Here is a 15988-nt window from a genome sequence, read left to right on the forward strand (position 1 = left end):
TCAAAACACCTATCCTGAACAGAAATCCCTTCTAATGCTGTCCATTCCCGCCCGCCCTGTCATTCTCTATCCCGTTACCCTGCAGTATTGTCTCCATGGAACCAATCCCGTCTAAAATGATCTCATTTATTCGTTTACATATTGATTGTCTAGCTTCTTCACCAGAATGTAAGTTTCAAGAGGGCAGGGATTTTTTTAAAACCTATTATCGTCTCCGTGATTTTCCGGTGCCGAGCACCGTGCCTGGACCACGCGGGGCGCTCAGGACACCTCTGCAGGATGAAGGAATCTCATTTCTCTGGAGCCCCGCCAAAGGGGGCAGCGTAGCAGCGTGTCACAGGTGGGGCGCCCATGTTGCGCGCGGCCGCGCTGGCTGAGCTCCTGGCGCTGGTGTGGGGTGAGTGGGTGTGTGCGGGGGTGTGCGCGGTAGAGCGCGCCAGCGAGCCCAGAGTGCCGAGCGGGGAGGAGCAGCCAGCGCCGCGCAGCACCCGCAGCGCCGGCCCGGCCGGGCAGCTCGGAGGTGGGTGGGCCGTGTCGCCAGCCCGCCCGCGGGGTCCCCATTGGCCGCCTGCCGGCCGCCCTCCGCCCGGAAGGCGGCGAGGAGCCGAGGGGCTGCTCCGGAGCAGGAGCGGGAGAGCCCGGCCGAGCCGACGCCGGACGGACGCGCGGGGTCCGCGCCCCCACTCGCTGCCTCCCTGCGCTCCCGCGGCCGCCCTGCTTGTCCCCGGCGCTGGCGCCTACCGTCGACCTCCGACAGCGCCCCGGAGAGACCCGGGCAGCTCCCGGGCGCCCGGGTGAGTGGCCGCTCGCGGCTCCCCGTCTCCTCCCGGGCCCCGCCGCCTGCTTTTGCTTTCACGGCCGCGGCGCGGCGGGGTTGGCCCGGGCAGCGCCCAGGGCAACCGGGAAGGCCGAGGCGGGGGACACTTGACTGAGGGGAAAAGGGGAATGGCAGCCAGGAGATGACCCCAGCCCCGCGGGCCGGGTGGGAACAGGTGGCGCGGGCCGGGCGCTTTGTGTCGGGACGCGGAGACCGGGAGCGGGCGGCCGCGCCTCCCTCGGCCGCTCCCTTCCCTCCCTTGCTCCCCCGGGCGGCCGCACGCCGGGTCGGCCGGGTAACGGAGCTGGAGTCGCCAGGAATGTGCCTCTGGGGACTGCTTGGCTCGTGGGAGGAGAGAAGGTGGCTGAGGCGGCCGGGGAGGTGCGGGAGCCGAGAGGTGGCGCGGGGGCTGCACCGCCGCTCCAAGCGGGAGAGGGATGCTTCCAGCTAGGCGCGTTCGGCCCCGGCGAGGGCTTCATTCTTCTGCTGCGCCCCTGGAGGTGGGGAGCTGGGTGGGCGTGTGTGCAGAGAAAGGGGAGGCGGGGAGGCCAGCCACTTCCGGAGCGGGTTCTGATCCGTGCCGAGCGCCCTGCTTTCGGGGACGCGGACCTTGGGGTGCGGTTGTGCCCGGCCCCACGCGTGCGCCGGCGATGCGGGGCTGGGGGCGTCCCTGGCCCGGGTTTAACAAAGAGTGCTGCTCTCTACCCGGCGGGGTGCGGCAACTCCGGAGAGGTGGTCTTCAGCGAGCGAGTCTTAGCCCTCGGGAGGGGTACTTCGTTTTTGGGTTGTCATTTTATTGTTGTTATTGCCTTTTTTTTTTTTAAAGGACTGTTGACTGATGCATGAGGGGCCCACGGAGGCGCAGGAGCGGTGGTGATGGTTTGGGAAGCGGAGCTGAAGTGCGCTGGGCTTCCGTGAGGCGTGACAGTTTATCATGACCGTGTTCAGGCAGGAAAACGTGGATGATTACTACGACACCGGCGAGGAACTTGGCAGGTACTGGGGGTGCCGGAAGCGCACGTTTCTGGGTTGTGGGAATGCACAGTACTGCGAGCAGTGGGCGGTAAACAAATGCAGTTTGAATTCAGGCGTCTCCCTCGTCCTTCCAGGAGATGTGCAAATTATAGAGAAGAGTTAACTAACCCAGCAAGGACTAGGGACCGGAAATAAACTACCTAAAACAAGGAGCTGGCGGTGGAGAAGCTATTTCAGTGTAAGATTATGATGCAGAGTGTATTGATCAAGACCCCTGGACAAGAATAGATTTAGTTGTCTGCAGTAACGCTTGTCAGCTTTTGCCCTTCTGAGACAGTGAGGCAAAAGCTGAGACATAGTTGAAACTGGAGTTAGCTCCAGTTACCTGTGAGTTAGCCCTTATGTGTACAGAGAGTACAAACTAATTCATAGGCTTTTAAAGGCTTAATACTTTCCCTCTTTCGGAATTTTCAGAATAACATGCACAAGTATCGGTAGGTCACACTTGGAGACTTGCCAGATGTTGATGTTGGGTTTGGATTTTGAAACTTCCTTGAACCAGGAGTTAATTACCCAGTTGGTGTCAGTGGTTGCTTTGGTTTCATTCACGATGTTAAATTTTTAACACGTCCCTAGTTGAGAGTCTAATATGGCTATCTGGATTCAGAGCATACTTCCATTGCTACAGGAGCTGTGATTCTGAATGTGAAGCCTTTCAGTGCCAGGTGAACAAAGAATGATTTCTTTGGGGGCCTCTAAGGGCTGGATGGGTTTCCCCTTGACTGGGGATTTGACAGGGTGTGTTACGCTCTGGTCTAACTTGAGCAGAAAACCCAGTTTTCACTCCTAAATTTAAATTCAACATAAGAAATTTGACTGCATTGTATTTGTATCGTGAGTCAAGTAGACAAAAGGATCTTTAAACCAACAAAAAAGTATGTATTTACTTACATGTGTATCAAAATATGTATTTTTCCATACACACCTGATGTCCTGATTCAGTGCTTCCTGTTTCCCCATGAAAAGGAAATTCAAAACTACCCACACCCTAGATGACCTTGTGAGAATTGTGAAAGTTGAGTTTAACTAAAATTTTTTCAAGTTCAAGTAATAGTTCAGAACAAAAGCAATTTTTAAAAAGTTACTGTATCAAAATATTTCTGTATACATTTAGTATGGATTCAGAACATCACTGGGAACTTGTGCTTAGGGGGAGCTTACTATATATTGGAGATTTACTGAGTGAGTAAGTAAGAAGGAAAGCTCTCAAAAATATTTCATGGATATGTTTAGTGTTAAGGTTTAAGGGTATGTGGTTGAAATAATTGGTTTAACTAGAATTAACTAGAATTAAGTCACTTTATTTCTGTGGTTTTTAGCAAGGTGAGTGGTACGTGGTGTTTTCCTTTGGGAGCAGGGGAAAAAGGCAAAAAAGTATGTTTAAATTCTGTTTGTGTAGTGTGGCCTGATTATATGAATTCTCTTATAAAGAAAGATGATTAAAAGTAGGAGAGATGATTGCTGTATAGGTTAAGTATGTTGACCTTATTTTCATTAAGATCTTTTGGTAGAATTATGTGTTATGAGAAGGAAAAATAATGAGGCCTCCCTGTGGCTGGCGGGGGAGTTTGTGATCTTTATTTCGTGGGTGGGATGACAGGCTCTCTGCCTCTGCGCTGGAGAGCAGTTTGCTCATTTGTCACTAGATTTTGCTTTGATTTTGGCTCATTCTACATTTCTGTGTATAATTTTCTCCCCACTGTGCAAGACTAATTGACAAATTGTTTATTGAATAATTTAATTTGTGTGACCTGTGAATTTGAAAGAAGTGCTTTGACAAACTGGGAGTTGGGAGTTTTTAAAAATAAAGTATCCATGCCGATCTGTCTGATAGGTCTTTTTCTTTTGTTTAAAAATGCAGTAGATGGTTGTTTTTTTATTTCAATGTTTTTTTCAAGTCCTGTGAATTTTATGTCTGCCAGGAAATAGCCACTTCCTGAAAACAGATCCTGGCATGAGATGGACATATAGGAAAGATGCTGCTTCATGTGTCACTGAGAGAAGATTGGGAGTAGAGGCAGGAGCTTAGTAGTGGCAAATGAAAATGGACAGATGTTTAACACAAAAGCAAGCGTGTTCTAAGCAGTGAGTTATAAACAAACCAACGTCTATGATTTAAAACTCCATCCACATATCTTTAGCAGTAATCTACACAATAGCTACTCACTTACTTTATAAATGGTCTAAGACAAAGTCCATAGCTAGAGGAGGGAGGATGGGTTTTTAAACAAGTAGGATATAGTATTTTGATTATTACTATTGTTACTTTACTTTTAGGAAAACACAAAGTGTGTGTGTACAAGGGTGAGAGTGTGTGTGTGTGTGTGTGTCTATGTATATTAGTGTGTGTACTGCCCAGGTGTACTGTAAAAGCTGTCAACTCTAAAGAACTTTATAAAGTATTATGATTATTTGTAGTAGTGATAGAGCAGACAGACCACTGGACAGATATTCTGGTCCAAAATTGGCCCTAGAACTTGCTAGCTGTATAACCTTGAATAGGTCACTTACCATCTCTGACCCTCAGGATCTTCATCTATAAAATGAGAGACCTAGTGCTTATTTCATGGCTGTTGTGAATACCAAGTAAAAGAATTTTATCAGCCGTCAAGAGTTAAACAAATATAGATATCATCAGCAGGACTGGTTGAGACATGTGAGTATTCCAGGCATGCTAATAACTTGGTTTGCAACTTGATATTCTTTTTTCTGTTTACCAATTTGGGGAAGGGAGGTCCTGTGGGAAAAGGGTCATGGGGGATACCCATTGCTGACAGCCCTTGGCCTCTCCACTCTGATTCTGAATAATGCAGCTCTGGCCTTGAACTTCCACACCCTTCAAGTAGAAACAAGTCCCTGCAGTGAAAAGGACTGTCATGGTTAGAATATTGTTTGGTGACCTGTGTTGACTCCAGGAGGCCCTTTGGGTTTCACCCTCTATCCCAGGAGGTGGAATGAAGAACTGCTTCTGTCACATGTAGTGGTTTCTGGGAGGGGTTCTTTCAAATGCGGATTTCTCCATGTGCTGTTACACTGGGTCATTTTAATGCCCCAGGTGCCTTAGCATCTCTTATCAGTTGGCACTTGGGGCAGCTGAAGGCCAGCTTGTCCCACCATCGCGCTCCAGTTACATCCCTGGCTGTGGTTCAGCCTAACCTGCGAGCCTTCTTGGCACCTCTGTGCACACCGCCTTCCCGAGAACTGGCCTTCTTTCTCTTACACCGTCTGACCTTATGTGATCTGAAGACCTGGGTCCCACCTCCTGAATAAATCTCTCCACAATGATCTCTCCCTTTCAGAAGCCAAATGACTTGCTCTCTGAAGCACTCCACTGGTTATGACCACAGACTGCCCCGTCCATGCTCCATCCTTGCTTTGTGCTGTTAATATTCTTGTATGACTCCATGTAGCCGGCTCAAAAGTTCCTTCAGGGTGCGCTGTGGGCTCTTTTCTCCCCTGCGGGGGTGCAATGTGCTGTATCATTCTGGGCAAAAGTTTAATCGATGCCTGAATCGGCAAATGCAGGCCAGCAGGTACAATACTGAGACCAAAATGGGGATTTGAGATACAAATGCTGATGCGGGTGCTGAGGCCGATGGAGAGGTGGTGTGTAGCGTGGGACAGCCCGGCACCCTCCTTTGGGAAGTGGGGAGACATCTACCTTTGCAGGATGCTATACGAATTAGAGGCAGTGGCTGTAAACATCTCACACATAGTCGCTGCCTCAGATATTATTTTTAATAACCTCTTTTCCCCGTTACAGCATTTACCACAACGCATACTCATTACTTGTTGGATTATCTGCTTTTGCCACAGCTTGTCACAGGGTTGTGACCTTGGACTTGCTCGTCATTTTTTATCTCTTTTGCCTAATGAGGTGCATGACGTAGGTGCTCAATAAATGCTGACGGATTGAATAAATGGATTAATATTTGTAAAGCACCATGAGTACACACACACATGCACCTATATATGGTTACATGTACATGGCCCTCAATGAGTGATGACTCTGGTGGGGATGAATTTAGGATATTAAAGGCTGCAGCTCATCAAAATAAAAGCTGTTTTTCCTTTTGCGTTCTGTGGCTAAGGTACACAGCAGCCAGCATATCCAAGCACAAGATCAGTTTTAAACAAAACAAAGTGGAGCATTAAGTATTCCACATTTGTTTGGATGGTTGCTGGAAGCTAATAATTTAAAGTTAAAACACTCTCATTTTGACATAAAATCCAGAGGCATTTTAATTGACGTGAGGAATTGTAATAAACCCTGACAGTCTGAGTACATCTTTCTGTTGGTTTACTGTGAACTGCAGGAATCAGTCCTAAGACTGGCAATCCCGTGGGGATGGGAGAGGGAGAGACTTCCCAGCGTGTTTTCTCCTTGGAAGTGGGACTCGCAGGCTTACAAGGTTGACTAGTGAGATCATCCTGTAGGACCTCCCTGAATGTGACTTTTCTCTTCTCATTTCTGCTTCTGTGTGCCCTCAGCTGTTTCCTCTGATGGGAAAGGCTGCAAAGGTTTAAGAGAGATAAAGTTCAAATATACGTATTAGAGGTAACAATCAGGGATTTTAAAATTTTGTGCATTCTAGCATGTGAAGGGAGGGCACGGTGACAGTAGTGAGGGGCAGTTGAGTTGAATGCTTGCTTGCCAGCACTGGGAATGCGCCTCTGGACCATCTGGGGATGTAGAAATTAGGTTCACTGGGACCTGGTGGGACATACCATCAGGAACATAGGGTATGGAGGCGCTAATTGATGGGGAAGCCAGGGAACGTTGAAGCGGCCTTTTTGGTCCTCCTGTGCCCTTTTACCCTAGGCTTGTGTCTCACCCAGCCGCTTAGGAACCTAAAGGCCCCTTAGCGTTGGCAGGCCTCTGCAAAGCTGTGAAAAACACAGTAAGCTTACAGAGATGGATGGTCAGGTGAATTTCAGTAATTGCAATACAGGGTTATATCAGAAGAGGTGACATTATCAGACGTATCCTGTGGTCTCCCAGCAAAGTTGTAACCCCAGAAAGCTAGAGACCATTTCCTTCAGGCATTGGGGTGGGGGTGTGTGGATACCTTCAGAGGTGGTGTGGTGGGGGGATGATGGGGGAGCGACAAGGTCAAGATTAGGTGGTCTGACCTCTGGGACACCGTGTAGGGGAATGAGTTATGAACTTTCACCCCTAATTCTACCCAGTTGCAATGTGTACCTAACCTAACCTAATCAGGCATTTTATATGCATGATATAAAGCATGATTTTAATGGAAACATATTTCTGATCAGGAGACAAAGAATGCCACCTGCTGGTAGAGGGGAGGGGCTTTTGTTGGTGAAGGGTAGCCCAGGACCCTTGGGCACTTAGACCTAGAAGAAGCTGAGCAGTCAGTGAGTCCTTCTTTCTTGTTTCATCCCATCAGTCCTTAGGTCAAGTGGCTTTCTCAAGGTAGCTGGCTATCAGGTAGCAAGAGATGGACCTAGACTCCCGAGCAGGACTGTTTTCATTATATTCTTCACACTACTTAGGATTTGGCAATTCTCATTTTTTTAGAAGCCAGATAATGTTGATATCGAACAGAAGTGATTTGGGCAGCCATCTAGTGCCTATCCATCTTAATACGTGCTTGGAGGGGATGGTCAGGAGTAACTAGTAACCGCTTCATGGTGGGTTTTCATTTTCACCCCATGGAGAGGCTGACGCTTTGAGTTCAGAACTCTCGTGGGCACTTGACAACACACGTGACCTTCTTACCTTTTCCAAATGGCTCGTGCCCCATAGTTATGAATGGTGCTAGTACATGCCGTAGTCCTACCCAAGTGCCAAAGTTCATAATTTAGCTTTTTAGAAAGTTCACAGAACACTTTCATCATTATTTAACCTTTGAGTCATGGAATGTATAAGAGTCGTGGCTCTGCCCAGTAGGCCACCCCCCTAAAAGACAGTTTCTCATTTCATTAAGTGGCCCTAGTCTGTCTGGTTTAAGGCTGGGGTGTGATTGTTTGAGGCTTTATGTGGAAGGTGATACTTAATTGTTTTGCTTTGGTTTGCTGTGGTAAGTTATCACAACAGAATGCATCAACCCTCGGCCTTGAGAGAGATTATATGGTAGTATAATTATTTATAATATATCCAGTCTATCACTTTGTTTACATTCTAAATTAATTCCTGTAAATGTACAGTTAGGAGAGAGTAGAGGAAAAAATGACTGACCTTTGGTTTTTCTACATCATCTAACAAAAATGGGTTTAAAAATAACTTTGTCGGGCTTCCCTGGTGGTGCAGTGGTTGAGAGTCCACCTGCTGATGCAGGGGATGCGAGTTCGTGCCCCGGTCCGGGAGGATCCCACATGCCGCGGGGCGGCTGGGCCCGTGAGCCATGGCCGCTGAGCCTGCGCGTCTGGAGCCTGTGCTCCGCGGCGGGAGAGGCCACAACAGTGAGAGGCCCGCGTACCGCAAAAAAAAAAAAAAAAAAAAGAAAACTTTGTCTAACTAGTACATCTTTCTTAGGTAAAACAGAAAGTGTCATGTGCCCATTCTAGGTTTAATGTATTAAAAGGATTTTTACAGGGAAGAAGTCTGAAACCTGAAATAGTTGGTCTTATTTTCAATCCCAGTCCAGAACAAAACAAAACCAGTCATGTGCTGGTAACTAATCTCTGGTGATAACTGACAGGTGTGATCCTTAGTGACTCTTGTTTATCGCTTCTGTCTTTTGGAGGTGACGTTGAGAGCTCGTGTGGCTTACAGACCACACTGGCGTCATTTAAGTATAATGTTGCTAACCTCTGAGACGTGACCACGGGGCTTTCCCCTATGTCCTACCTGTCGACATTCCAATTGTCAACTTGAGAAATTTTATTCAGTAATATAATGTATTGATACATTCAGAGATGTCAGGAGGGGAAGGAGGTGGGGAGAAAGTTGTTGATTTTTCCCTTTATCAAGCATTCAACTTTGGATGAGGAATGTAATGTTTGAGCAAATGAATGCTGTGAACTGCCGATCTCTGGTGTTTGAAAGGTTTATATTGATGGTGCTTATATTCATAAGCCGGATGGCTTTCAGCTGGGAAATTTAGCTCTGTGTGTGGACTCTTGTGGGACACATTTTATTTTCGGTCAAAACTGTCTGATTACTCTTTCTTAGATATAATGTGATGAATGGGGCTGGTTTTCAGATATCTCCAGTACAGTTGATATAGTAAGTTTTCACGTATAAGGAATGAGTGAATTTCCATTTTTTTCCATTGTTAAATAGTTTTTTCTGTAGTTCATTGTTTTCTACTTTTGAAACCATGCAACCCTTCCCTTTTTAACTTGTAAGAATTGTCAGGATTTTCGAGACCTTACTTTGGTCCTCCATGCCCTTGTCCCCGGCCCCCCAGTGTGGAATTTTCCAGTTGCAAAAGAAATGTAGGAGAGGTAATCAGTACCTTTTTTTGGGTCCCATCATGAAGAGGGTCAGATTTCCCTCTGAACTGCCTGTCTTTATGTCCGCCTAGCAACTCATACCACCGTCTACGACCAGGCTGTCCTGCCAAGGGGTTTCTGATGTACACTTGGAACGTGAATATAGAAAGTTGTCTTTCTAAATGTTGTCCTTGCCACTCAGAGTGTCTAGAATCAGCATGTGAACTGCTGTTTGTAATGCCAGAAACTTCCACCCAAATATCCTCAGGAGCTCCCCTGTCTTTGGATAATCACAGGTTTATTTCCTTCCCCTTCCGTGGCCGGCTTACACTTCTCTGCAGACCATAATTGCAGTGGCACCAGTGTGCTCAGGACAAGGCCTGGCTGATGTAAGGCACCTCTGCTCTTGTTTTCTCCCTAATGTCTCTATTTCCACATTGAACAATCGGAGTGAAGGAGAATCCTCACCTGTCATCCCATTTGGTGGAGAACTTATAAAATGACTGCTTGAGACCTTGTTCTAGGAATTTCTTTGCCATGTAATTCAAACTAGCTTTGGAATGGAGGGAAGATATTTACAATTCCCCATTTAGAATGGATAAGGTTTGAGCACCTGGCCGATATCCCCCCTCAGGAGCGTCAGGAACTGATTCAATTGTTTGGGAGAGGAAGTGAATTAGAACAAGTGGAATATTTTCCAGGATGAAGTTTTATCGGTCTTGCTTTCCTCCCCACCCCTCCCATGGCACGCAGAGATAGGAAAGCTTGGCAAATACGGCGGTGGACAGGCAAGGTAAGTCGAGGTGGTGTAGAAGCATGAAGTCCCTCGGTTTTGCTAAACATGCTTCGGGCACTGAATGAGTATATCCGGTTTTATTAATGTTACCAATTAATATGGACCACCCTTTGTAGGCCTCCTCTTCAGAGGCAACATTCTCTTTCATGCAGATAATTAAAAACATTAAAAAAAAACACTTTTGCACCCACAGGGCAAGGTCAGGCAGAGCAACCGCGGAGCAGGACCCCGCGTCCCGGCGGGTCTGGGCTCCCAACATTCCCGAGTCTCTGGCGCCCCTTCCCCGCACCCTCGCCTGACCCCGCGCCCCAATGTGCCCTTTGACCCCATCCAAAAAAGTGTTCTGAACCAAGCCGCCGACGGAGGAGGGGCCCACAGCGACCTGAGGGACCGCTCTGCCGTGCAAACGCTGCGGCGCAGCCGGGCACCTGCTCGGGGAGGCTGCAGGGCCTCGTCCCCCGGCGCAGCCTGCCCTCCGCCCTTCGCCCTTTGCCCTTCGCCCTTCGCCCTTCGCCCTCCGCCCTCCGCCCGCGGGGCCGGGGTCCTGACCGACCCACGCGCCCAGGCCTGGTGGAGGAGCAACGCGGCGGCGCCGAGGCCGGTGTCCTCCCCGACCCCGGTGTCCTCGATGACCCCGAGCCTCCTCCCCACCGGCCCAGGCTGGGTGGGTGGCAAAAAAAAATTTTTTTAATTAAAAAAATTATCTGTATTAGAGACAAGTTTTAACCTGGAGAACTAAAAAGCGAATGCGAAGTGAACTGGCCTGTTTCGGCCTGCAGGCTTCTGTGGAGCATGTCCACAGCTAGTCGTGCAGATTCTCTCTTTTAGTTCCTATATCCCTTAACAATGTGCGGTAGATAACTGGGCACTTGGTATTATTTTACACTTGGCTTGTTCATGTGATTCTTGGCTGTCTCTGAATTGTGAGTTTTCTGAGAGTAGAAAACATGGCTTTTTATGTCTCTTACATGGGGTGGGATTCAGCTAAGCCCACAGGAGGCTTTGTTTATTTGCCTTGTGAAGGTACATGTCCAGAAATTAGAATGTGGTTCAGAGCTTTTGACCCAAATCCCTAACTCCACAGTGCACTAACTGTTGCCTTGGGAAAGTCACTTGACTTCTGTGAGACTCAGTTTTCTCATCTGTGAAATGGGGATAATCATACCTCCCTCATAAGGTTGTTGTGAAGACACACGTAATGCGTGTAAGGCACTTGGCCCAGTAGCAGGCACACTGTAAGTGCTGGAGAAGGGGCAGCTGTTTAATAAGACAGAGAGCGCAGGAGAGACTGAACATGCTTCTGGATCCTTGTCACCGGGGTCCTGCCTTTTTCTGTTAGTTCCTCATTTCCCTACCGGGGTTCTGACCTGGTCTCCAGGGGCGGGGTGGGGGTGACGGCCCACTTCACCTCAATTCCATCCTTCCTCCTCCTCTTCTTTTCTCCTCTGTCTCTCTCCCCATCTTTGGCTCAGCCTGCAGGGTGAGCTCATTCTACCAAGTTTGACGTCGTTTATGTGATCTGCCCTTCTAGCTGCCTGTTCTGGCTGGCTCGGACCCAGGACTCGGTCTATGTGCTGGGCTCCCTGGTGGGTCCGCCCAGTAGCGTGGTCAATGATTTGCAGAGCTCCTGAGAAACAAGTTAGCCAGGAATTTAGCCGTGCATTTGAAAGCGGGCTGCTGGAGATGGGGCTTGCAGGGATGCCATTGCCAAAGTGCACCCAGACGCCCCTGGAAGAGGGAGGGAGGAGCTCATGTCAAGGAGGGTCTATTAAGATGGGAAAACATGCTTTCAGGGAAGCCAGGACAACTAAAAGCTGAACAACAGCCGGGAGAGAGCTGCTCGGAAATGCTCAGAGGGACGGTCATCCTGGCGTCATTAAGAACCTGAGGTATGTCAGCACACAAATTTATGTTTTAACAGGGTGTACTGTAACTTACCGAAAAGTCAATTTCATTTTTCTAGCTGCTTTTTAAATGAAAAAACTGTCTTAAGCAGCTCAATAAGAGACTAGGAATTTGATCAGATGAACAAATCATTGATTTTTCTTCCAGATCTTTATGGAAGAAGGGATCTGAATGAGTGTGTGAGTTCCATTCTGAGATGAACTTGCTGCAGAAGGCAAGACGTACGGCAGGTCTGAGCCTCCGTTCAGTTCTGACACGTACTGATTTAAGATGTGAAAATAAGTGTTTGGCCAAGCCAGAATTGCCTGTGCCAAGAAAAGCCTATTAGGTTGGTGGCTGAAAGGCTGAATTGTTAGGATTTACTTAATGGCGAGGTTCTGCCAGCTGCTGGGAGTGAATGCCCACTTAGGCATTTGAGTGCATCCTTGTTCCCTGGACTGGGGGCCCATTTGTTCAAGGAGCATGGCGGTCGCACCAGAGGCCCCTTTAAAGGATGCTTCCTTATTCTTTGGGCCATTGAGTAGAGATATCTGTAGTTTATAAAAGTGACATTAGATGCTCACAAATTTGCAAAGGAAAATGCCCAGAAATTGGGTTTATGAGATAAGTTCAAGAGAAATATCAGGGAGTTGACAATGCTAACTATAAACAGGCAACATAAATAGACCGTTAAACAGAAGTGTCGTGTGAACTGTGATATCCGTTCATCACATATTCATTCATCCAGGGTTGATTGGACTTCTGAATGATAGAGCACTGGCTGGGGTGTCAGGCAGGACTGTTTATCTCAGCAAGTTCCTAACCAAGTAGGGCAGACAGACTTTATACAACCAATGATAATAGAAAACCTAAATAAGGAGTGAGAGGAATTCAGTATGAAAAACTGTTTCTGGAGTTCAGGCAAGAAGAGGCCATTCTGACTTGGAGTGTTCATTCATTTATTCACTCATTCATTCACATTCTTGTGGGGACAGAAAAACATAAGCAGGTGGGTGCCTGAGCGGATATGTGTGCGCGCACGTGTCCACCCATTTATTCCCTGGAAGAAATTGGAACTCAGACATGAAGGAGGAGACAAGGAAACTAAGATTTACTGGGAACCCATTTTAGACCAGGGGCTGGAGGGAGGTATTTAATCCACATTTTACAGATGAGAAAACCGAGGTTTGGAAAGACATTGGCCTTGGATAATGTGTTTAAGATGGTGGAGGCAACCATTGGACACCCAAAATTGCTAAGTCATGACTAGAGATTGGGTGATGGGTGGTAGGGCTTACTCTGTGACCTGTTTCTCTGCCCTGTCATGGAAGCGAGAAGTTCAAAGAACTTTAAAACATCCAGCACAGTGCCTGGCTCATACAATGTGTTCAATATATGTTTCCTTCCTTTTTTTTTTTTTAATAAATTTTATTTATTTATTTATTTATTTACTGCGTGGGGTCTTTGTTGCTGCACGCGGGCTTTCTCTGGTTGCATCAAGCATGGGCTACTCTTTGTTGCAGTGCGCGGGGTTCTCATTGCAGTGGCTTCTCTTGTTGCAGAGCACGGACTCTAGGCGCACAGGCTTCAGTAGTTGTGGCACACGGGCTCAGTAGTTGTGGCTCGTGGGCTCTAGAACACAGGCTCAGTAGTTGTGGCTCACGGGCTTAGTTGCTTCGCGGCATATGGGATCTTCCCAGGACAGGGCTTAAGCCTGTGTCCCCTGCATTGGCAGGAGGATTCTTAACCACTGCGCCACCAGCGAAGCCCGATGTTTCCTTCCTTTAAACTGAAAGTTCTCAACCTTGGTACTAGTGACATTTTGGTAGGGGTGATTCTTTGTGGTTGTGGAATGTTTAACAGCATCCCTGGCTTCTGCCCGCTGGATGCTAGTAACATCTGCCCCCACCCCCGCCTCAGCCCATTGAGAACCACTGGGCTACAGTATCAGGACAGGGAAGTGTTAACAAATGGACCTAGGGGTTGGAGCAGGTAGTAGGCAAGGAGGATCCTGCACCCAGTGAGCAAAGAAAGTGCCCCTGAAGGAAGGTATTGACCTTGGGTGTCGAGAGCTTAGGAAGGAAGAGAGCAGGATGCAGATGGTGTGAGCCAGAGGTCTGAGGCAGGTGTTGTCTTAGTCTGGCTTTTATGTACTGTCCCTGGAGTGGGTGTGTCTGCTGTTTCCCAGAGGCATGGGGTGGCACTGACAATGAGTAAGACCTGGAGAGACTTCCGGATGTCGCTTGTCCAGTGTGGTAGCCACCCATGACCAACATCGAAGTTTCTGCCTTGCCCCATCCTGCTGAGCAGGCTGCTCTGAGTCATGGCTTGGCTGGGTTCCCATCACTGCCAGACTTCAGTCCACCCTCCTGTCTCCTAAGGGGGGCCTTCTGCTGCCATCTCCACGACTCTGTTTTTAACCTGCTGAATAGCTTTGTGTGTGTGTGTGTGTGTGTGTGTGTTTAATGCTGGTTTCTAATTTTTAGTCAAAGCTAGATACCTCCTTGCTTTTTATTCATTTTTCATTCTCTTAGCCCCCGGATCTTGCCTCTCCAGCAGGCTGGATGGCATTAGCATGCTGTGTGACTGTGGGGAACCCATATAGCTTAGTTATTGCCTCCAATATCCCCTCTTCCCAGCAGGGGGCTTTTAAAGGTGAAAAGTCAGGTCTCAGGATGTGGCAGGAGGTGTGAAGAGTGCCCTCTCCCAGCTCCCTGGGGGAGGGGCACTTATACGGAAGTCACCTGGGGAAGCTTGTCAGTGGTGGAGGGTGTGAAAGGACAGGGGCTGATTTGGAGGACACGGTGGGGAAGGGAAATGGGTCAGTCAGGGTGCTGGCAACAAATGTGTCCACTCCTCTTCCCTGGTGGCACAGTGGCACCTGCCAATGTAGGGAACATGGGTTCGAGCCCTGGTCCGGAAGTCACCTGGGGAAGCTAGTCAGTGGTGGACAGGGGCTGATTTGGAGGACACGGTGGGGAAGGGAAATGGGTCAGTCAGGGTGCTGGCAACAAATGTGTCCACTCCTCTTCCCTGGTGGCACAGTGGCACCTGCCAATGTAGGGAACATGGGTTCGAGCCCTGGTCCGGGAAGATCCCATGCGCCGCGGAGCAACTAAGCCCATGTGCCACAACTACTGAGCCCGCGTGCCACAACTACTGAAGCCTGCACACCTAGAGCCCGTGCTCCACACCAAGAGAAGCCACCGCAGCAAGAACACGCGCACCGCAACGAAGAGCAGCCCCCGCTCGCCACAACCAGAGAAAGCCCGCGCGCGCAGCAACGAAGACCCAACACAGCCAAAGATAAATAAAATTAAAAAAAAAGAAATGAGTCCACTCCTGATGGTCAAGGTGAAGGACGGCCAAGTACACACAGTCTGGGAAGCTGATACTGTGCCTAGGGCTGAGCTGGGGCCACTGAGGAGGGCCTTCAGCACATAGGCCACTTTGGGGAAGACACACCCTGACCTCTCCCTCCTCCTTTCAGCCAGTGCCTCCTCTTACCCCCCCCCTCGCCCCCCAGGGAGCAGGATGTGGGGCAGCCTCCAGCTGGGCAGAGAACGGTGAAGAACAGATTGGGGGTGGGGTGGGGAGGGGCGGGTGGACAGATGGAGGAGATGGAGAGTAACCAGGAGAGAGGCGTCCACTAGTGACAGCTGAGAAATAGCACTGGGTTTGCCATGGAACTGCTCCCCTCTTTTGGTGCAGGTGGTCAGAATCTGCACTGTCAGTGTGCAGGGCCCTCCTCCCTACTCTGAACACTGGATTTATATTCCATTTTCCCAGGAAGCCACTCCTGACCATCCCCTTTCAAAGTGCTCCCTCCTCTTGCAAACTCCTGGATATTTCCTCTTTGGCACAGTCATCCAGCATTTAGACTCTCCACGTTGCATTGCTGGCCGTCCCTGCGTGCGTGTGTGTGTGTGTGTGTATCCGTGTTTATCTTCCCTAGATTGTAAGCCCCTTAAGGTGTCATAGTTCTTTTGTTCCCAGCATCTTGCACAGAGAAAGTATTCCAGAAATACCTGTTGTCTTAATTGGTCATATTACAA

General features: G+C 48.7%; 1 protein-coding gene across 2 annotated transcripts in view; it reads left to right on the forward strand.

Annotated features, from left to right (window-relative positions):
• Positions 1-593: 593 nt before the first annotated feature.
• Positions 594-15988, forward strand: part of DAPK1 (death associated protein kinase 1) — a 197415-nt gene continuing 182020 nt past the window's right edge. Inside the window, exons 1-2 of one of the 2 annotated variants that reach the window (XM_024753860.1) lie at positions 594-794; positions 1644-1813. In XM_024753860.1, the coding sequence (XP_024609628.1) occupies positions 1752-1813 (62 nt within the window). In that variant the 5' untranslated portion in view covers positions 594-794; positions 1644-1751. The remainder of the gene's footprint in view (positions 795-1643; positions 1814-15988) is intronic. The other variant, XM_024753861.1, reaches the window with a different exon arrangement.

This window comes from Neophocaena asiaeorientalis, unplaced genomic scaffold, assembly GCF_003031525.2.
Source record: "Neophocaena asiaeorientalis asiaeorientalis breed wild unplaced genomic scaffold, Neophocaena_asiaeorientalis_V1.1 scaffold220, whole genome shotgun sequence".
In the NCBI taxonomy this organism is placed as follows: domain Eukaryota; kingdom Metazoa; phylum Chordata; class Mammalia; order Artiodactyla; family Phocoenidae; genus Neophocaena; species Neophocaena asiaeorientalis.